This window comes from Perna viridis, chromosome 14, assembly GCF_037379345.1.
Source record: "Perna viridis isolate PV_CMFRI_1.1 ecotype Kerala chromosome 14, ASM3737934v1, whole genome shotgun sequence".
Lineage (NCBI taxonomy): Eukaryota > Metazoa > Mollusca > Bivalvia > Mytilida > Mytilidae > Perna > Perna viridis.
In genome coordinates, this window is record NC_142458.1 from 18,078,991 (window position 1) to 18,102,697 (window position 23,707).

Here is a 23,707-nt window from a genome sequence, read left to right on the forward strand (position 1 = left end):
AACCCCTTAACTTCGGATTGTAGAACTCGGTCGGTGTGGACAGGTGTACGATTTATCCAGATTCAAAATACATTTAAACTGACACAATGGGACTTCAAAACTTGCCTTGTTTAGCAGGTTTTCGGTTAATTCAGGGCTCCGTTAAGACAGGTTTCACTGTATAAACCTTTTCTGAGTACACGTTTGTGTTAGGTGTAGTCCAAAGTCCAAAAGACAATCTGTATAATCTTTTTATTAGCTTACATGCAAATATTAGGCTAAAGTGAACAAATGACAGTCTGAAACAGCCTCTTTCGCAGCTGTAGAATAATGTACAGTAGTCCCGTAGTTTGAAATCGGACATGAAAACATCTAATTTAAATTTGACTACCAAGTTCCAAGCAGCGGCGGAAGTTCATTCATTCTCTTACAAGCTGCTGCAGACAGGCCTTTTGAAATTAGAATGCATTTCAAACGCTTGATTTATTTCCGAGATCTGCAGTAAGGAAGCCATCTTGTTTTCCCCACGTTAACTAATATAAAATAGTTGGATAATTGTTATAGCATTTTTTCAGTAAAGGTAAGCAGTTTATGAAAAAACTTCGTCGAGCGCAGCATGATGTGACCGCTGCAAGTTGAACTTGGAGCAGGTGTGAACACAATATTAGTTTAAAAAAAAACTTTAACATAGGTACGTACAGTTTGTTGCGGACACAACACCTTCTTTGGGTACTATATGTACAATATTTTGAAATTCAATTTAAGTGAAAAGTTCTACCTGCTTTCAGCCATCAAAATCAAATGAAAATATATATATATAACCAGTTTTTCATAAAATGACAGTTTTAGTCCTTTTGACCACTTGTCGCTATTAAAAAAAACGATAAAAATATCTAATTAAAGCGCCGATGGCGTTGAACTTCGGTAGTTATGAGAATTTATAGGTATTTTAAAAACTTTATAATCCGCTGTTTCTCTTGTTCCAAAAAGATTAATTATTTACAACAGGATAAGCGCTTTCACCAATAGTAGCACTACACATCCACATAATACAGATGATTCAAATTTCAATTTAACTTTTTTTTTTGTTTCGTTTCATTTCGTTTTTATTTTGTTTCTCAATGTGTAATCTTAAAACCTAGTTTTAGTTTTAAACGTAGCCTATCACTTGAAATCCATATATGCATTAATAAAATATAAACTTCTATATAAGTATTTGAATTTTTCGTTGACAATGATCATGTATAATGTAAATGTAATTTCAATCGTATCCTGTAAAAACGGGCAATGTATTTATACGAAATAATCAATTTGATTCATTCGAATATTCATCCGCCTGATCTCTTTCGCGGTGAATGTACCTTTAAGGCGGTTATCAACCAGAAGTCGTTTTGATTGACATCAGATGGTATTAAGACTCAGAAGTTATTATCATTATTACATCTCTTTTAAAGCGCTATATCTATAATACATATACTCAAAGCGCTGTACATAACATGCATATATAAAAAATAGATATAAATACATCAAATTACAAAAATAAAAATAACACGACAATATAAAATTGAATGAATATCAAGTAACACAATGATACCTACTTTGATGAAACAAAAATGAACTGAAGCGACAAAAGATGATAAAAGTGTAGACAATTTTTTTTTTTTAATCTAAAATTAGAGACAAAATGGAAAAAACTAATTGATTAGAATTGAATTTGTAAAGAGTGTGAAATTCAAAATTAAAATAAAATAAATAACCAAAATGAAATGTAAAACATGCATGGAAAACATTCAAGTATGGTAATATCATGAAAGAAATAATACATAAAAAACAGATTAATACAAGTTATCACATAAATGCTTGCTTAAAAAGATGGGTTTTTAGTCTCTTTTTAAGAAGTACTCCAGCTAAGAATCATGCAAAATGTGATTCATGGGTGAAAAGCCTACATATTTTTATTTTTTATATTTTATTTGAAATGTCATAGTAAACAGAAATTAACATTCGGTTTTCCATATAACCCATGTTCTTAGGAAATAAAAATTATATAAAATACACTGTAGATTTCAAAATTAAGGCAGATAACTCTGTAAATGACACTCAAATACAATAGAATCTATTAGAATTTCAGTGTTAATTATCTCCTAAGAGCAGGCAGATTTGAATGAATAATTACACATTTCATAGTATAGACCCATAAAACAACTTAATTACAAAAATAAAAAAAATATGTAGCCTTTTTAGGGTGTATCACATTTTTCAAATTTTGCATGATTCTTACAAAGACAGCTACTTAAAAATATCCACACTCACTGTAGTGTCCCGCATATCATTTGGCAAAGCATTCCAATGAAAGGCAGCAGATCTATCAAATCGTCTTCCACCGTATGACTTTGTTCGGGTAGTTGGTGTTTCTAACAAAGATTTAGATCCCGATCTCAACGATCTCGACGGTCTATAGATTTTAATCAGTTCTTGAATATAAGACGGAGCTTTGCCTGTAAGAGCTTTGAAAACGTACAGCAACAACTTGAATTGACAACGGTAAGAGACAGGGAGCCAATGAAGAGATTTTAGCAATGGTGTGATATCTGATTTCCTTTTCGTGACTTCCGAGTAAAAAGTGATTGCAAAATTCAAATATGGAATTTGTAAAGAGTATGAAATTCAAAATTAAAATAAAATAAATAAACCAAAATGAAATTTAAAACATGCATGGAAAATATTAGTATGGTAATATTATGAAATTCAAATATGGACTTCCAGAAGGAATTCTAAATTGAACCAGAAATAAAAAAGTTGATTTTTCGGAGTGTAGCCCTTTTGGCCCCTTATGACACAAGAACCGTAAGCGATATCTGAAATCTGACTGGAATTTTCATTTTTTTTCTTTTCGAAATTGGACCAAAATCTAAAAAGTTAACTTTTATGGTATGGCCCCACTTTCGTCCCCTATAGAATCAAAATGCAAATTGATATTTTAAATCTGTTATGTATTCCCAAAATATTTGTTTGTACAATGTAAGGAACAATTTAGAAAAAAAAAGTCAGTATTGAATGAGAATAAACCTTCTGCATTAATTTTTAATAAACATATATATTACCCCTTTTGTAGAACGAGAGGGGCCACTGACCCCGCTTCCTCTACCAGCAAGTAACAATACAGTGATATTTCAGAAAAGTTATCGCACGGAAACCAAAAAGAAAGAAATGATGACGATAACGATGACGACGACGCCGACGACAAAAATATCATCATGACATTATACATGTACGACCTCAGAATATAGTCGTATAAAGACTTGCTCATACTTGTACAAGATTTTCTCTACAGTTAGTTTACCGTGACCTGCTTGAATGAAAGACCACATAGTTTAAGCCCCATTGCACCCTCCCAAGTCCACCCTCGCTCCCTCAAACCCCTGACATTACTCATTCATATTTAGCGGGTATCGTCCAGCGCCATCTAGTGACTTACTTAAATCTAACTCGGATCCAAAATCCAATCAAATCACTCGTAATAGAAACTCTTCGATAACTTACAAAATGGCTACGCATAACGTCATTTTTTTTCAGTAAAGACTCTAAACAGACTCTAAAAATTGTTTAAACATTTAAAGTCATTTCATATTTAAAAAAATTCTGTAGTGGTAGAGAGGTCATCTGTCGACGTAGGTTCTGTGTGGCTTGATATTGATACCTTCGGTTCAACTAGTGAAACAGCAGTAGACACTGGTTCTGCCGCTTGATTAGTTTTCAAGGTACTATTGTCTTCAGGCGAGGTCACTTCCATTGTAATTGCTACCGGGTCATTTGTAACCGAAACGTTCGCGTCATTGTAAGTAGTTTTGGAAGCCGTAGTGGTTGCAGGAGCTTGGTACGGGTTTTGCTCTGAAAAAAAGTATTTTATTTTATTTAGGCAGCGACAATTTTAAACATTTGGGAAATTTTGGAAATGACTTTTTTTCTCAGGCAACAACTTAAAAGTACTACAATATATGGTACTATCAAAGATAAAAATATCCCACCCCACCCATGCCAGTATAAGAGAAAACTGTTTTTACCAACTAAAGACTGAATCAATTATTATAATGTATCCATTGTCAGGACTGGTGTAATTTTTTCGCCCATCATGTACGTTATCTTATTGGAGATTAACAATTTTCAATATTGTTTGAATATGTATTGGTAATTATTTTGAGTAATTATCAATTTGTTCGCTTAATAACTTAATAAGAATTTTAAAAGCCGCTCACCATCAGGTATACAGATCCTTGAATCGTTTTTAACACAGACCATACCTGGATCACATCCGGTGACGTAACGACAAGGATCATACATCGTCTGAAAAAAGATTACTTCGAAGTTAACCATTTTCTGTTAGAAACTTAACGATTGTCTTGATAACTTTTAAACAGAAATAGAGAGAGAAAGAAAAAAAATGTTTCCCAACTCCAACCGTAACTGACGAACAAATATTTTTACTTTCAGTAATACAAGATCAGATCCTTGGAATGGTCGTGACATCAAAATTACAATCAAAACAATTTCTAAATTACCATCAGTTAAAATTCCTGATTGTTCCACATAGTAGTACCTATTCCTTATTGTCCCACAAAAATTCACCTGTTCTACCTTAATTTTCAAATGTGAAATACATCGTCGTGAACGCAGTCTCTTGGACCACTCATGAACACACGTTTTCCATCATCACCATATTTGTGATCATGCCCGTGCATGTTTCCGTTTTTCTGATCCCACCTCTGCCACAAATTTTGTATACTATCTTCGTTTGTACTAGCCACGGATTGAAACCAGGTCAGAGAATGTAATGCCCGTAAGGGGTTGTGGGTCATTTTGATTAGTTTTTACTTTTGAAAGCATTAAAAACAGAAGACAGATTTGTACTTAGAGCACTCAGTACTGTGCATAGCTAATTATATATAGATTTTTCTTTCTTTGTGTTACATATACACGTATGTACTATTATATCTATGATAGTGTATTTAAATAGATATAAGCACCATGTATTTGTCATCGAATCTTTGCATAAGCAGTTTTCGTTGATAATATTGTTGTTTGTACTCTATAAACAACCTTTAAATTGGGAGTTGGTACAATGTACCTATTCTCGCATATGACAAGACTTACACGCTAGCCCTATCTACACGGCTGCTGTTATTAGGGAAGAAATATGTACATACTATAGCAAACTGTGCTTACATAATAAAATATTTACTTAAACATACCAAATGCTCTTTTAGTCACGTGTTTGTTTATAAAAACCTATAGCTTCGAGAGAGTGCATACGTCGTGATTTAAAAAAAATCAAATTTATATAACATAAAATTGCTAAATTGGGAGAGACAAGCCCCTGTCAGTTATATTTTTAACCACTTCATACTGAATGAGAATTTTAAATATCATTTTCTGATTTCGAGTCTGTAAATATTTGTTTAGCCCATGCGTCTACCACAAGTTCATGTTCAGCTGGGTCTAAATCGCAAAATATCACGGACTACTGTATTTCAATCTTGATTACATCACCGATGAAGAGTTAATGATCAATGGTATAAACAACTGTTTATTGTGCTTTGTGGTAGTAGATATTATGCATAATGTTTGAGTACCAGTTTGAGACATGCAGAAGGCGATACATGCATGTTAATAGGGGTAGATCTGGGATTTCAGGTTAGGGAGCTTAAATAGAGTAAAATGTCGAGCAAAACAGGGAAAGAATTTGTGAAAAATTTGATTCATAAACAGTCCACTTAATCAGCCTTCTTCAGTCGGATATTGCATTTTTGAGACACTATTACATAATCTGAAAATTAAGCCTGATTTCATTTGTTTTTCTTTTCTGTAGTTTAGATTTCATATTGATTGACCCATGGTTAACTCAATATCAATTTATTAATTGATCGTGGTCATCCTGATTTGACAGCGCCATACATGATACATTACACATCATTCTAATCTATTGATGACTTTTTAATAATTTGTTTACAACCCATCTAAAACTTTATAGGTCCATGTTTTTTTTTCTCAATAAACCTTGGTCAATGTTCATAAAATGACTTGTGAAGCTAACTTCAATTTACAAACTACACTGCTAAATGTGCCACATATGATATTTAACCATGTGTTGTTCAACTCATTCATATGATAAGCAAAATTACTCAATTCATGCAAATGATACTTAAATGGTATTCAATTCATTCATTCATATGGTAACAAAATGATATTCAGTACATTCATGTGATAATCAAATGGTATTAATATTATCATATGATTATCATATTATAATTTACATATGACAGTACAAAGATTCTCATATGTAAATTTTGGCTTGAAAACATGATAATCACATGTTTGTGAAAAAAAACATAAGTCACATTACCATTATCATGCGATAATTGTGAAACATATTACTGCTTCATATGATAACCATATTATTCTGTAAGACACTTTTGGCTGTGCAGTAGTTATGTTGTTATCATCAAAAGTCCGATTTATATTTTAAAAGTAACATTTTTTTTGTCTCCACTCGATTTTCCATGCGCTTAAATCATTTCTAAAGCGTATTGCCCCAAAGAACAACCATTGGAACAAAATGGGGAAATCATTCGAATCAGACTCCATGGGTGGTGAACAAATATCGATTAACAATATAGTAAGTTAAATTTGTACACTTGGATCTCGTTTAAAACTTTTTAGCGCACCTGACCCAAAGGGCCAGGTGAGCTCTTGCTATCACTTGGCGTCCATCATCGTCGTCGTTAACAATTTTTCAAATCTTCTCCTCTGAAACTACTATATCAGTCAGAACAAAACTTAGTATGAGTGTTTCTTAGAACTGATGCGGGGATATTTTATCCGTCGAAAAACTGGTCGCGGCGTTACTAAAAATATAATATAGGGGTCAGACAGAAGTTGTTCATATATATCTTCAAAATCATTATAGGTTTAGCCAAATTCTGACTAAATAAAATTGTTCAGTATGATGAAGTTATTGCTCTTTTCGACTTTTTTTTGCTCTTTTTTTAAAGTTATTTCTTTCAAAAATCTTCTCCTCTGAAACAACCAGACAAATTAGAACCAAACTTGGTATGATTATTTCTTCAGGTATTCTGCATAGATCTGATGTAGGGATTTCTGATCCGCCGAAAAACATGGCCGCTGTTATTATAAATAGAACAAAGGGGATTAGTCAGAAGTTTCTCTCATATATCTCCACAAGCATTGAGTTTAACCAAGTTCTTCCACTTGCTGAAATGATCCTTATTGCATGTATAAGGCCCACAAAAGTCTGCATTGGTCTGCAAAGTTATCGCACGACTCCTTGTTAGAGTCTTTGCCTTTTAAAAGTGAAACATAACGTTTTACAGTTTTCAGCTAATATCGTAAAAACTATAAAAGATAGAAATAAACTTACAATTGATGAAATGATCCTTATGACAAGTCCTATACCAAATTCTCTTTTTGTGCCAAAATTGTCGGACAACTCCTTGTTACAGTTATTACCCTTGCAAGGCAAAACAATAACCAGGTGAGCGATTCAGGCTCCTGGGAGCCCATGATTTGTTCTAGAAGAATAACATGCCATTAGGGAAGAAAATGTCTCAATGGGGGATCAAAGAGGGTATCGGGGGTTAGGACCCCCTTTTTGTCGACAATTTTATTACTTTCGTGCAAATTTTGGGCAAAAAGATCAAATAAGAGCCTTAAACTCCCTTCCAAAGTCGCTGGATCCGCCCTCTGTTCTAACTGTGCATGGTGCCTTATATAATAGTTATAACAATATCTGGACCTGAATTTCAAGTGAGTATATTGTTTATTATTCAGAAAAATAAAATGAAATGAGAACTTTACCTTTCTCATTCCGTCTACTGAAGTAAAAACAAATTTAGTATTCACTAAGAGATCTGCCTCATTGGTCGCTGTTTCAGAATTCAACTCGCACAAGAACTCGTCTTTCTTATAGTTATATGATTTGCAAAGTGGTCGCCGAATACATTCGTCAAAACAGGCGTTGTACCCACACATATTAACAGACATAAAGACTGAACCATCCAACCGTTGCCCCTCGCTCGTTGGCCTGATGATGTACTGTCCTCCACCACATTCTTGACTCTCCGCGACGAAAATGTTTACTGCTAGGTTTAAAAGATGACACAAACTTAATGCAGTGCTTCCAGGCATGTTACTCTGTCACAGTATCAGTACAAAGTAATAACGAACAGAACCATGGAGTTTTTCGCGAAAACCGAGGTTTCCTGGTTGATAATTGCTGTTCTGATCAAACAAATAAAAAAAAAAAAGAAAGAAAGAAAAAACACACAGTATGCAATTAGTCTTCTGGAAATACCAATTATTCAATTATTCAAAACTCAATCATGTTTTTAATGGTAAAAGAACATCACAAATTCAGGTATTCTATTTTCGACCTATACAGAATGATTCCCTGGGGATTTTGTTAGATAAAACATATTATCTATGCTATTAATCATTTAAATCACAATAAATATCTTAATTTTTTGAACATTCTATGTAAAAAGAATGTTTGTCGCTTGTGTGACCAAGTGTAAACATATACTGTTTGTCCTTTGAAATGATTTTAAAAAATGGAAAATTTATGTTTTTTTATAATTGGAACTTCAAGGTTAAATACATTCTGCATCTCTTGTGATGTTATGAGTTCGGTGCTTTGTAGGGTACTATACGTCCGGCAATTCAGCTTCATTCAGAAGATGAGTGACTCGTTTCACAGAGTTAAATGGTTAGGGATATGGAAATGACTTGCCCTTCTCTTAATGAAATAGAAACTTTTCAAAATTTATTTTCTTTTTAATGTTCACCAGAGATATGATACATATTTGTTTTAAAGACTCGGAATCCCTTTTGGATATCTTTGTATTCATCTCTGCATATAAATAATTTTCTCCACCATTCTTTCATTAGAAGTGTTCGTACTATGACATTATAAATTGTGATGTTTGTGCTGTGCGGGGAAGGGGTGGGGCGGGGAGGGTCTTTACTAATTGTCCTAGTTATAACTCTTGCGAGTCTCGCAGGTTGGGCTGAATTTATATTCTATGATTGATTGATAGATTGTTGGGGTTTAACGCCCGAGCAGCAATATTTCAGGTATATTCAGGCGATAAACATGAAATGGGACAAGACACAAGGACAAGAGAGTCGACGGATTTCGATTGCCACCGGAAATAGGGAGGGTGGATAAGATCGGGCAGTTAATTTTCCTAATACGGTGCACCACTATGGTTTGCTGTCAGATTTTCCGTCTTATGGCCTGAAGGTTTATTCTGGCTAATCCAACATTTTGGATTTTGCAGGTAAAATGGTAAAAAAATGATGTTGGAGTAGCCAGAATTCTCGTGTAAACAAAGGATTAACTTTGTTTATACTGAAACAACAATTTTAAGTGTTATGAGGAAAATACAGATGATTCTCTATTTTTGAAGAAAACAATCACAATTGTTTTAAATGTATAATTTATTAATATGCATGTCTATCAATTGAACACAGCACATAATGCACTTCATTAAAAACAGCTCGTATTGTGTTGAAAAGCAAAAACCATCGTACATGTATTAATATTCAGCAAATTTTAAAGTCAAATTCAAAACATCTTACTCAACGTGTACTAGATGTGAAGCTGCATCTGCGTACTCTACTACACTGGTCTTATCATGATTCTTTCTCTTGAGGGTGGTCAGTCTACTATTCTAATTCCTGTACAGAGGAGACTCATCTCATATCCGTCACTCCTCCTACACCACGGAATGGAATTAAATGAAACTTTCACAGAATCATTATTTACTTTACATGTTCCCATTGTGCAGCTCCTATTTTAGATTTTGACCCGAATCAATATGGGAGTTTCACATAGCAAAACATGGACATTGTCTTCTGAATATGTGGACATGGGGGACATAGCTGTTATCTGATACCTCTCTTATACCACTGAATGGAATTGGATTAAACTATCTCATAATCTTTATTGCATGTTCCTTTTGTACACTCCTTCCAAACTTTTTTTTTTCGAAACATTTCACAAAAAATGTTTACATCTAAAAATAATGTCAGATTTTCATCATTATTTTTGACATCTCCAGAAATCTACTTTTAATTCCAACATAAAGTAATTTTTTTCATGCACTTTTACCTGTAAATCTAATTAGGGGTTATAATTATTATAACAACACATTATTACTTGGAAGTCAAGTCAGTGGCTTCGAGTATTGTAAGTATAAGAATGACAAAAGGGCTTCCTTCCGGCTGATAACTTCACGGACGGAAATGCTTTCTTCAAATTGATGCGTGATTCTCTTTTCAACTTTAAATATTTCACCGATATCCCAAATGAATGATGTTTCAAACATTTTAAGTTTTATTTTTTCAGCTAAATATTGTCGAACTGGTAAGTCGAGACGCCAAACTATTTTTTGCGCTTGGCTGCATAGTAATTTCAACGAAAATAAAAGCCAATACAATTTAATTGGAGTTACATGTATCTCTCTTTGTGTGATGTTGGATTTTAACTTTGCCCCGTGAATGGTATTATAATCAAAATCATTTTATCAAGAAGCGTCACAATCAACATCACCAGCCGCCTTTTTTTCAAGTTAAAGGTCTCAAGAACGTAAACAAATGCAATAATCTTACTTTCACGATATTTGTGTACAGCTTTGTTTTGTTTTGCTGCAGGTTGCAAGAGAAATATGGGTTCAACACCGAAACATTCTCAAACCTTAGTCCATGTCACGACCGGCACTCTAGCACATTGCTTAAAAAATAAACATCAGGAACCTACATTTGTATCTTGCAGGTTGCACGCCAAGCGACTTCCGAGTTCCAGCACCTTCGCTGCTTTGATAATTGTTGAAAGACCGTTAAAATAGCCAGAATATGAAATTTTAAACTGTTGGAATAGCCAGTAGACACCGGGCTGACGAACAAGCATGTAATGAGCATGCCAGGGGTACCCCATTCCACCACCTGGGGCACACAACCCAGTTGCTATGTGGGCAGAGCACCTCAGGCCCCGCCCAGTGTTCTGAGCACTATTTAGTCGTCTTTTATGATAAGCTTATCGCTGCTGCGGGCCTATTCTTTTGACACCCAGACCCGCACGGGGCTTAATAATCTAGGAGTTATATATATATTTACATTATTGTTGAAAGAGTAAAATGCCAACTTTCAGATAAAGAGAAGCTAACGTCGTGTCAGTTGGTTACATAACTCATGCACATGAAGCAGTAACTTAAATTTTGAAGCCTCTTTGCTGAATTGCAATCATTTATGTCCAAGTTGTGTTAAATAAAAAAATATTTGTATAAATTGGGAGTTTATTATAGTAAATGACAAACAAACATGATAGATAATTAAAAAAAAACATATAAAAAAATACATAAGATTTTCGAACATAAGGGGGGGGGTGAAGAAAAACAATGCTTTAGTTATACACGGTATCTAGAACGGGGTCAGTATGTAATGGTAACTATATTTAAAAGTTTCAACTTGTCGGATTTTCGTCAGTGGCACCATTTTGTCTAAAAATTGCATTAAAATTAACAGATTTTATAAGACATGTATCAAAAACACCAAATTAATCGCTATTAAACTTCGGATAATGTTTTGCTTCAACGCCGGCGTCAAATATGATTTAGGATTTTTAAAAGACCCCGACTGTTCAATTCTGTAATTTAATACTTTTAATTACTCAGTAATCAAATTTTAATTGAACTATTCATTAATGTTGGTCTAATTTTGGCATTTATTTCTATAAAAGTTTAATTTTGTTTGTGTTCGCATTAGATTATTGTCTACATACGTCCTGTGTGTGTTTTTGTAAATTAGATATGGAGATTGGAGTACACAAGAAGTACTATAGAGAGCTAACTGCTAAAGAAAAAGAAGGTAATGTCCATGTTTTTTCACGATTTCTTTTCAGTAGCGGATCCAGAGGGGAGGTGCAGGGCGTTAGCACCCCCTTTTATTGGAAGATTTGTCATTTTTATACAAGTATGCAAAATTGCCAAAAAAAAGCAAATAATACCCCAGCACCCCCTTTTTTTCTGAAGAACCAAAGGCTGGCACTCCTCCTCAGCTTTTTTGTATTAAAATATACATTGGGATGATTTTGCATCCAATTTTTATTACTAGTTTATCTTTAGAAAAAAAAAGTAAATGAACTTTTCTTGCATTTGTATATTGAAAAATAATCATGCTGTCGCCGTTCCTGTCGTCGCTCGTATATAAGACCTTTTTTTGTGTCCGAATAAAAAATGAGGTTCAAGATCTCTCTGGTAATGTATCCACACAACTGAGTATCAAGCTATAGATCGCTATGATATTATGCCCACGAAAGAAATTCTCGGGTTGAATTTCGGGATTGTAACTTTAACCGTTTATGAAGTAAAAAAAATCCAATAATATTAATATATGAATGAGGGACCAAAAGTGTGCAAGATACAAGCATTTTACTGACGTCCGGTCAATCTTAAATGTCGTTCACCCACAGGAAGGCTTGGTTGTGATGTAGATGTAGGGGTAAAAAAGAGGGTCACTTTGAGTTTGATCAAATCTTATTCTGGGCCAAACGTATATTACTGTTCAAAAAGAAAGTTATTCATAAACCAACAAACTATATCCAATTACATATAGTTTTCATAAAAACAGTAAATATTCATCTATTGAGAAGTGACTGCAGTGTCTTCTTGGGCAGTAATGAGGAAATCGAAAGTGAATACTTCATGTATAATGTTCACTAAGAATGATAATCAATGATCCAAACATCGCTACTAATGAGGCGTGCAGATGTCGATTTTAAAAGCTCCAAAGAGCTTATGTTCTTATTTGAAATATCGACTCTAAATAAAGTTTACTTGACTTGACCTGACTTGATCTTCGTCTGGATTGACGTAGCTGCGGAATCGTAGCTTTTGATCTTTTTTTTTATTTTGCGATCTATACTTTAAAAAAATACAAAAAATAGTTAGAGCTACGTTTTGCAGCTAGGATTGACGAGTTTCAAGTACATCCAAAGCAGTAAGATATTGCAATAAAGGAGTCCCTAAAAGAGAGTTTTGACCAAATATGGTGAGTGGGAAAGAAGTGCGATTGTTAGATTCATAGACATGCAGGGTGATAATATGCAAAGAGGGTGGTTTCGACCCGTTGTATCGTAGACATGTGGGGTGGTTTCGACTCGTTGTATCGTAGACATGTAGGATGGTTTCGCCTCATTATAGTTAGACATGCAGGGAGTCCGATAGTTTGGTTTTGCCGATTGAAGACAATCAGAGTTTTACTTATCACAGACATGCAGGTAGGGTGTTTTTGTCTGACAATAGTCAGGGGATATCATTGCATTTTTACGACTTTTGGTCGTTTTTTGGGTTTTTGGGAGCAGGGTTTAGGATTATTCTTTCATCAATACAGCTGTCGAAACATACATGTAATTTAAATATTAAGGAGATGTAGAAATTTGTCTGAGTTTTTTATTTTTGGTTGGACTATAGGGTGGAGGGTGGTGACGGTTGTCATATATTCCGCTTGCACTCATTTTGGGGGTTTGTGTTTTTTTTTTCTAAACCCCGGTTTCCCGATGACTTTAATGCTGAATTGATACAATCTTCGTACATGTCATTAGTTTTTCCGCCATCGTTGATGGTCAATAGATACAAGGTCGTGGTTATGATATTCTATCCTGACTATGTTAGTACCAAATAAAAGGCTCGGTTAACCAAATAGATCATATTTAACATCTGCCCATCTGCTTTGAATATTGTCATACGGAACATATCACACGGATCTGACGTGGAATTAAAAGATATCATTGTTGAATATCTATACCTGTCGTTTTGAAAATCTATTAATCTTCGGCATTTCTACATAGGATTAGTCTATTATTGTTTACTTTAATATACGTCATACTCAGAAATATCTGCATGCATTTCATGAATCCGTGAACACATCAAGTGCGTGTAGGTCAGTCCGAAAAATTCTTCAGTATTTCACACAATCAATGTACACTGATAGTTATTGCGACAAAATCATGGCTTCATTTATTGTTCAGAATAACTATATCATTAATCGTGTGTGCTTTCCGACATCTGCTTTGATAAGCTTTTCATGAGATGAAGGTTGAAGCAGTTTGAACGCTGTTATATGAGTGCAGAGCACCACACATTTATGTAGCAGCCTTATTAGACATTAAACCACAGGCGCTAACTGATCATTTCATGTAAACTTTCCGTTCAAGCAAGAAACACACGTAAAACACGTGTATGATACTTAAGAGGTACATTTTTTTCTCGTATGAATCTAGAACTATGACGCTATGGTGATAAACACGGCGAGGATTTGCAGTATTTTGTGGCGTATAGCTACATACTTATGCAAATCGTATGCGAATATTAAGTACTAACACAATGTTAGAGACTTAAAAATAATATAGATTGTAAATGACACTTTGTAAGAATTGTCTTTTTTTATTTCATTTTTGTTGATTGAAGAGTGATGTGAATGTAATGTAATGTAAAAATTCAGATCCCTACGGACTGTAGTTTCGTAAAAATATCTCGGACAAGTAGGGCGTATGTAGATCAAAAAGCAACGTTCTGTGGGTTTTCTGCACCATGTACAAACTGTCTGGAAGGATAAGTGTACTTAGAATATTTCTATTTTACAGAATGTCGCAAGGCTTTTAAGAAGATTGATATTAACCATGACAACCGACTGTCCTGGACAGAACTCAGACGGGCATCTAATATGCTGGGGATGCAAATGACAGAAAAACAAGCCAGAAAGATGATTAAAGAGGTTGACAAAAATGGTTTGTATGACCAAGTACTAAACTCAACTATGTCAGTTAGGCCATATATAATATTTTGTATATATTCGGACATTGTGAAGATAAAATAAGTGTAGGCATGCGATGGTTTTCCTCACTGAAATGCCAAATATATACCGCGAATAAAGTAAAAGTAAGATACGGTATAGTCCGAATTAACTCTGACCCCACAACCTTCTTCCTTTCCAAATAAAAAGAGGACTGCAAAGTCAGGGGAAATTCGGACTAGGTGCGGTTGTGACATTTATAGTCGTTTTGTTTATTTATTGTTTGTTTGTTGGGGTTTAACGCCTGAGCAGCAATATTTCAGCTATATTCAGGCGATGAACATGAAGTGGATGATAAAATGAACATGAAATGAAGATGAAATGAAAAATGGGATGGGACACAAGGATAATGGGGTCGACAAATTTTGATTGCCACTGGAAATAGGGAGAGGTGGTATGGTTGGGCAATTTAGCCCCTGTGGCGGAGCCATATGATTCCTACTGCGGGAGAATACCACAGTAGGGTTCTTTAACATGCGAAGAACGTGGCATCTTTCCCAACACGGTGCACCACTATGGTTTGCGATCAGGTTTTCCATATTGTAGCCTGCCAACCCCAGCATGTAACACACCAGGGGTACCCCATTCCACCACCTGGGGCACACACCCCAGTTGCTCTGTTGGCAGAGCGCCCTAGACCCCGGCTAGGATTCTGAGCACTATTTATAGTCGCCTTTTACAACAAGCTTAGCGTTGCTGCAGGCCTATTCTTTTTACATCCAGACCTGCACGGGGCGTTTTGTTTATTTAAATTGAATTTCACGACACCATTTAACGGAAATGGTAAGGAAATGATTGAGGTATACAAACATTTTTTTAACATTTCGGAACACCATTCAACAATAAAATAATCCTTTGTTTAGTCGGATATACATTAGTCTCGACTTGTATTAATTTTCAAACTAAGATTTTAAGTATCTGTCTTTGTAAGAATCATGCAAAATCATGAAAAATGTGATACACCCCAAAAAAGGCTACATATTTTTATTTTTGTAATTAAGTTGTTTTATGGGTCTATACTATGAAATGAGTAATTATTCATTTAAATCTGCCTGCTCTTAGGAGATAATCACCTTGAAAATCCAGTAGATTCTATTGTATTTGAGCGTCATTTACAGAGTTATCTCCCTTAATTTTGAAATCTACAGTGCATTCTATATAATTTTTATCTCCTAAGAGCACGGGTTATATGAAAAACCACATATTATTTTCTGTTTACTATGACATTTCAAACAAATTATCCAAAATAAAAATATATATGCTTTTTACCCATGAATCACATTTTGCATGATTCTTAGCTGGAGTGCTACTTAACATTTTACATGCACATATATAATTGTTTACCTTCTTTATGAATCTGAATTCCGTTGGCAGATATATGAACACATAACTTGAACGAATAAAGCAAAATGGCATGACAGATCCTTCATCTAAATATATAAGCAATTTTAACTCGTGTAAACCGAACGTTTAAACTAAACAAATTTTCCAATCGGATAGGAATTAAGTTTAGACATGATTTACTGTATCGTACAGGTGTGTCTAAGGAACTTACTTGTGTATACAGTTGTCTGATGATCGGAAATAATAGTGAAAGATTGAAGCCATTTTTTGTGAAAATTATTAACCTTACTACGATAATTTTTGAAAAAATTGAAATGTTCACTTGCTGGTGACCACACCCGCCGTGGAATCACTCTTCGTGATTAAGGGTACAGTGCTCTTGTTAATCGTCCATCATGTCCTCTCAGTCATATACAAGAAGCCTAGTATATTTTAAAATACAAAATCTCATTCATCGTTGAAGTAACGCTTTGACATTTTCAGGAGATGGGTTTATTGACTACAAGGAATTTGAAATCATCATGAGTAAAAACACGAAACCGGTAGGTATAATGTAAAAAAATAAGGAATGTATTAAAAACAATTTTTCGTCAATTCCAAACCGATGTGCTCTACTCTGACTTTGGTCTTTGGTTGGAATCACAAAATAGTTGGCATTGCCATTTTAAGTTTACGTTTCAAAATGAACATCATATGCCAAAAAGAAATTATGCAGACAGAAAATGCAATTAATTAGACAATAACGAAGTGTATATTAATGGCAACATTTCTTATAATTGGACTACATTATTTCAATTGATAAGCGAATTGCGCATATACCCCTTCCGCTAATGCAAATGACAAATTACCCCTGCTTAGAATAGAGTCCGAGGTGCATAATTTCTGTCGTGCTTTTTGTCAATTTCTTTAATGTTGTCAATGTTTTTTTTTCTACTTTTATCAATTCCAAGCCTTGGGTTGATAGATGAAGTTCTTCGGTACGAAATGAATATATAAAAAATGTATAACTTTATAGAGGACGGATTACGAATAACGGTAATTAGTATAAAGGAGCTTAGACCCTAGAAATCTCAGAGCCCGATTTAAGTATGACAGGAAGTTAACTTGAAATGCAGAGTCAGGATCTTTCGTAGTTTCGTATCTTTAACATAAACAGAATGTCAGTCAGAGCTCACATCTTATTGTTTTTTTTTAATCAAATTATGAAGTAAATTAATGTTAAATTGTGAAGGGCGTTAAAGTATCAAATAGTCAACTTTGTCCTCTAAGACTTACAGGTTACACTGCCTAAAACTAACTACAGGGTTGCTAAAAATCACCAATTTCTCATACAGATTTTTCGGTCCTCTGCATGACAGTGTGTTCCCAGTTCAAAATACGTTAGTTGAATACATAAAAACATGACAACTCGGTCCTATTGAATAGTTGTCCCAAGTCTACTTAAACTTCAGACGTCCCCAACTGATGCTATCGATAAGACCTCTTTAGCTAAATGACTTTGTCCTCATACAGATTACGCCTTCTTCATTTTTTAACTTTTACAGATATACCTAATAGACCACGAGGACGAAGTATTAAGAAAAGCCTTTGATAGTTTTGATTTAGACAAAAACGGTGAGATTACCATGGATGAACTGGTTCTGGTTCTACAATCTCTTGGGGTTGATACGGCTGATAAAGACGCTAGTGATATGATGAAGGAGGCTGATTTAAACGGAGATGGTGTCATAAGTTTTGAAGGTATATGTGTGTTACTACAAATGAGTCTTTGGACCTTGTCCCTATTGCCTTACGGAGTCGTGTGCCAGTAACAAATTTACACGTCTTCTTAAAGCAAGTACATGTAAGGTTCATTAGCAATATCATTTGCAAATCAACGACTGCGTGTTTCCTGATCATCGCGATGCACTGGCAAGCGACAGACAGCATGACCTTTTGCAAACGATATGTAGTAATGCATCTTTTATTTGGTAAATTTGTCAATTTTTCAGAAAATGCAAAGATTTTTTTATTTCGCTCTTTGTGTTCATGGAAGTTAGTCTCACCTAGTAACAATAATAACTTTTTCCATTGTTGTATGTATCAATATGTAATATTGTGGTTAAAATCCATCTTGGCGTAGGCCAATATAACGTTGGACTAGTTAGTGTATAAGGGTATAATTACGTAAGGTTTTCCATATAGGCTTGGTCAGAGGCTAGCCGCATTCAACACAAAATAGATGGTGTATAACTAATTGTTTATACAATTGAGGAAAATCAAAATCGTGATACATGCTACAGTGGAAAAGGTGAAGTGTTGCCTTTTCCATTTTCTTTAAATTGGTTTATGGAAAAAAGACGCATTTCTCCTTAGCATATCGTTTTATCAACGATATATTTGTAAGAGTTGTGAATTGCTTGAATGGTCGATTAGAAGGGGTATTATCAGACAGAATCATTATATGCATGTACATATAGATTGCCTGTGTAATATAAAATTGAGAGGGACTTTTATTAGCTTCGTTGTTGGGGCCTTTTAGAGCTTATTTAAAGGTGTGTTTACACTTAATGAAAACCTTTTTGTGATCTCTATACAATGTAAGTTTTGACTCGATGATGCAATTAATGATTAGTATTACAGTATATGATGTTCAAGGAGTGACTATGATTCTTATTCGTCGAATTTTCTTTTGTCGTAAGTATCGCCCTGTGTGTGAACATGCATATATCATAGTTATCAAAAGCATTTTTGCAAATGAAGAAATTGCTCTTCCTTGGCTCTTTCTACGTCATTATAATATAACATTGTCCACCCATCCTTGCATGATAAGTACGTATAAATAAAAGCTAAAACGCTTTAAAATTGGCAGAATATTTACCTCTGATTAATCAATTGATTAATTAATCAACCAGTTTCAATTCTTCTCCATTTTTTGGTCTTTCATTTGATTACGTTTTTCCTGTCTGAGTTATGAAGAAATAACTCCCAGGGGCCAGACGTGTCACGAGGTTTCAATTGTACAGTTATTTATTTGGGTTATTTTTCTGTTTCAGAATTTGCCAGAGTTGCTGCAAATCAACGATAGTCGACACATAGCATTTTCCGGACGAGGAAATCGCGAGAAACTCCTTTACATTATCATACATATAAAGGCTATGTTCCATGGTAACGTCAAGTCATTCCATATTTTGATAATTACACGTAACTTTCATACCATTATTGTCAGTAAGATCACCAGACGTCTGAGTAGCAATCTGTATCGTATCTGTTTACATTTGGTGAAAGAAATTTACGTTGAAAGACATATGATCAACTCAAGATAAACCAATCACTTCCACAGATGTATATAGAGTTCTACAGTTTTGGGTTTCTGTATAATACATTGAAGTCGGTGATCTTTTTTAACTTATGGTCAACTGTACATACATGACTGTACATGTGTAATGGGCGCATATCCGGACCGTCATAATTCAAAATTAGATAATGAGAATTAACTTGATTTTTTTTAATGCATTAGAATTTTCATGTATCATGAAATTGAATATTATATAATTAAAGAAAAAAAACTTATTGTTATTGTTCATGCAAAACCTATAACCATAAGATCAATCTGAGGAGTTCTTGGCGACTGTGGTACAGAAAAAGTCAAAAGAAACAAAGTCCATATAACAAAAAAATGTAAATATGAAACAAACAGGAAGTTGGGAACAACCGCAATGACCCAGTCATGATAGAGGGATTTCCGATGTAATTATGGGTTAAACCAGGTTGCATTATAGGCAGCTGAAAAATTACTGCATATGGAAGGGTTATAATTTTTCTTGTTTGTCACAATTGTTTTGTACTGATAAACTACTGTCGTCGAAGTCGATGTTAAGGTCTTAAATGACGCTAGGGATGCTGAGTCAAAAATATATCCAAATCTAACCTCTCATTCTGATTAAAGTTTTTAATATGAAATAAAGGACTTATAAAAGAATTCAATTTGATACATATTTGAACACTATACATAAAACAGATATGCTTATAATAATTTAAATGAAAATTATACAAAAGACAAATAGTGCAGCTAAAACGTTACCTTTATATATATACTGTCATAAATAGACAATTGTAACTATTCACATTTATATATAATGAGTTGATATTTTTGTATTTTCCTAACTGTCATTCCAAAGCTCTTTTGGTTTTCATCGATCACGTATATAAAATGTGTAATTCTTAAGCATTTTTTAGTAACAAACAAACAGATCATTTATAACAACACAATTCAGAACATTAACGACGTCCTCGTTTTCCTCCTCTTTTCTTACTGCCATCTTTTCCTCCTTTTTGCTTTTTCCCTCTTGCTCTGTCTTGGTCCTTCTGTCTTCTGCCCTGTCCTTTCTCGTGCTTTCCTTTAGTACTTGGACGTTTGTTCTTTGTATGTTCCGATGCTCCTTTTTTACTGCCACTTTTTGATCTTGATCTCGATTTTGATAGTGCCCTTCCTATTGCCCGAGCTGCTGCCCCCACCCAAGCGTTGGCTCCTGGTAGAATAAGTCCTGCACTATGCTGCACCAATTCATTCCCTGTCCGCACTGAATTGATGAGTGAACAAAAATCACCAACTACCGCAAATGCAAAAACAAGCACTATAACTTGCTGATGGAGCTTCATTGTAGTAGGCTAGTGACGTCTGTCTGTAATATTTGTCTACAGGCTTGTCCCAATCTTTTATACCATTCGAAAAACAATTTTTAGATTGGAAATCCCCGAAAAAAGTCACTTGATTCTTAATTCCGAGAAACGTTAAAATTATGAAAGTCAATTAAAGTCAACTGATTACATTTACATTTGTTTTTCTTAGTCACATGAGTAATGTGTTATTCATGTTTAGGATAAAACAAACAAGACGATAGACAAGTACTACTTTTTGATGTAATACATGTCACGTGGTATTTTCGATGAGTGGTTTTTCCAAAATGTGTTATTTTTAGCCCATGTATTTTGTTTTGTCAATATCTTGATACACAATAAGACTACAACATTCAGTACGTGTATAATAGGGTGAAAAACTTGTTTTGTCATTTTATGAATGTATGTATTTTAAAGGAGTGCAGTATTCGCAAGATGTTTATGTATTAACTGTACCATATTTTCCTAAACAATTTTAAGAAAGCGGCATCCCTTTAAAAAAGTGTCTCTTTGCAGTTTGTAAGAAATAATTGTTCTATATTTGCAATTCCATATATGACGAAATGCGCATGTTTCTATAAATAAGATGACGATATAGGCTTTAGGCATTTTATAGAAAGGAAAACACCTTGATTCCAACAGGGAAGCGTCATACAAACATGCGTACAATGTGATTTTACTTTTTATTGAAAAATATCGTCATGAAATTTTTACATTGATAAATAATTTCAGTCTTATTAGCATATGCCCTTTTCGTGCATTATGAATGGTTGTTGTCCTTTTTCGACCTAAGCGAAGACAGTTTTTACCACAGTGTAAGCTCTTTGTTTATCATGCAAATCAGTAGCCCGTAAATACATTGGATATTGAAATTGACAACCAAGTCAGGTTGAATGCAGCCATTTACAATGCCCATTTTGGAGGTCAATTACACTGAAAGAGAGCTTACAAGAAAAAAAAAATGGGACCATTCACTCGCAAACCTGACATAAAAGTTAAAATTATTTGTTTTGTGAGGGAATGGTCCGATTTTATACATCGATAATTTCTGAAAAAAAATGATGTTTAATCGTATAATTTCATAACACAAAAACGAGAAAAGTAAAATGACGAGATGTTTCAGTAACTATTTTTGAATTCCTATTTTATTGTGGTTGAGAGTATTTAATAAAGTGTGTTTCATTCTGATAAAAAGGTTAAGAATTTCTTTTACATAATTTATGAATGGTAGAAAATATTCTAATTCACTAAAGATGAAAAAAAAAAAAAATCAGATACACAGATGGGGTGGAGATCCGGTGATTGTCATGGCAAGCGCATTACATTTACATTTTGTTGTTCCAAAAAAGTCAATAGTAAGACGCACTGTCTGTTGTCTAGCATTTTCATGCTGGAAAACCACTTTGTTGACGTCGATCGCTGGCAGTAAGTGCGGCTGTAGAATTTCGTCGCGATACCGAACAACATTCAGGTTGCCTGGAAGGTTTACCAACTGTGTTCTTCTTGCGTATGAGATGCCTGACCACATCATGACACTGCCTCCGCCGAAATTGTCGACTTCTACGACACAATTCTGGGCGAAACGTCCATTACGGCGCCTGTGGATACGTATTTTGCCGCCTCTCTTATCAAGTTGAAAACGAGATTCGTCACAATACCACATGCGTTTCCAGTTCTGTAGGTTCCAGCCATGAACTGTGTTACGCCATCGAATCCTCGCCTGGCGGTGTTGGCGTCTCAAAGTGGCTCCAAAGTACGGTCTTTTGGCGCACAACCCGTAGTTACGTAGGCGATGGTCTGCACCGAGATTCTGCGTATTTCTTGAATGTTATTGGTTGTTGTTGCAGCGACAATCCTATTCCTCAGGTTGAACAACCGGATATTGCGAACCTGGGCTACAGTTGTGACACGTGGACGGCCTAAGCGGTGTCTGTCTTTTATGTAGTATCCTGCTGCTGGTATCGTTCCCATAGAAGAGATGCATGTATCGTACTGCAGTGAACCATATAACGTCTGACAACAGCATTCTGGGATAACCCGGCCTGGAGTCGTTCGATAGCGATATTACGGGTAGCAGCGTCTAACCTCGGCATAGCGTCACCTCATCAGGATTCAATTTAACGACTGTGTTCAGGAAATAAACACTGAGTTTTTATTTCGAAATTCTTCGCTACTTAATAACGCGCGGTTCGCTCGTCTAGGTCGTGCAATTTTAAATAAAGCTCTTAGACTACCTGTGACACTTACAAGTTTTGGTCTCAACAGCTCACGGTTGATTGAAAATAAATGATTTCTATTGAATACCCGGATTACATTCTTTGGATTACCACTATAACCTTGGTTCCCTTGATTACTCTTTAAATGGGTTTTAAAACAGTAGATTAAATTGGTGTCTTCCCATTTATCCAACTTTTGAAAATTGCCTATTCCCATTTATCCGTTACCAACAAAATTCCCCCATATTTCAAAGACAAATCCATACCAATTATTTCGTATTCCTATACTTCACCCACTGCATCCAAAATTTTCAATTATAAAAGGCTATTACAGAACCTCGAGATTCAGGACTTCAAGGCTAAACCACCTGACTGTTCTTGCAAAAAACTCTCCATTCAAATATGGTCTTTCTTGATAAAACAAGAACAAGAAGGCATTGATTCTCTGTCAGAGTGGTTAAAGGCCGTGAGGTCTTTAATTTTGAAACGAATGAAAGTTTTAAGTAGGTCAATGAGTGCCAAAGCTACATCAGTTTTAAAAGACCTCGATGTAGCAAAAACATTGTCTACTATACATGACAAAT

The 23,707-nt window shown here is 34.7% G+C and overlaps 2 protein-coding genes across 2 annotated transcripts; one reads left to right on the forward strand and one right to left on the reverse strand.

The window, feature by feature from the left end:
• Window positions 1–212: 212 nt before the first annotated feature.
• On the reverse strand, window positions 213–8,418 carry LOC148598476 (uncharacterized). The gene is made up of 3 exons (XM_088561790.1): window positions 7,852–8,418; window positions 4,236–4,323; window positions 213–3,870 (listed from the first exon to the last, which is right to left on the reverse strand). Exons 1-3 carry the CDS (start codon window positions 8,179–8,181, stop codon window positions 3,611–3,613), a joined length of 678 nt encoding a protein of 225 aa, XP_088417916.1. The 5' UTR covers window positions 8,182–8,418; the 3' UTR covers window positions 213–3,610.
• Window positions 8,419–11,768: 3,350 nt separating this feature from the next.
• Window positions 11,769–19,800, forward strand: LOC148598477 (neo-calmodulin-like). The gene is made up of 5 exons (XM_088561214.1): window positions 11,769–11,919; window positions 14,696–14,839; window positions 16,732–16,790; window positions 17,793–17,988; window positions 19,284–19,800. The coding sequence occupies exons 1-5, from the start codon at window positions 11,862–11,864 to the stop codon at window positions 19,313–19,315; spliced, it is 489 nt and encodes a 162-aa protein (XP_088417340.1). The 5' UTR covers window positions 11,769–11,861; the 3' UTR covers window positions 19,316–19,800.
• Window positions 19,801–23,707: the final 3,907 nt, after the last annotated feature.

Excerpts from the sequence above, each read along its gene's own strand:
- LOC148598476 (XM_088561790.1), bottom strand. The coding sequence starts at position 8,181 with ATGCCTGGAAGCACTGCATTAAGTTTGTGTCATCTTTTAAACCTAGCA. Across the intron at positions 4,324-7,851 it reads CAGTAGACGGAATGAGAAAG|ACGATGTATGATCCTTGTCG; the intron begins GTAAAGTTCTCA and ends ATCTTTTTTCAG. Across the intron at positions 3,871-4,235 it reads AAGGATCTGTATACCTGATG|AGCAAAACCCGTACCAAGCT; the intron begins GTGAGCGGCTTT and ends ACTTTTTTTCAG.
- LOC148598477 (XM_088561214.1), top strand. The coding sequence starts at position 11,862 with ATGGAGATTGGAGTACACAAGAAGTACTATAGAGAGCTAACTGCTAAA. Across the intron at positions 11,920-14,695 it reads AACTGCTAAAGAAAAAGAAG|AATGTCGCAAGGCTTTTAAG; the intron begins GTAATGTCCATG and ends TCTATTTTACAG. Across the intron at positions 17,989-19,283 it reads TGGTGTCATAAGTTTTGAAG|AATTTGCCAGAGTTGCTGCA; the intron begins GTATATGTGTGT and ends TTTCTGTTTCAG.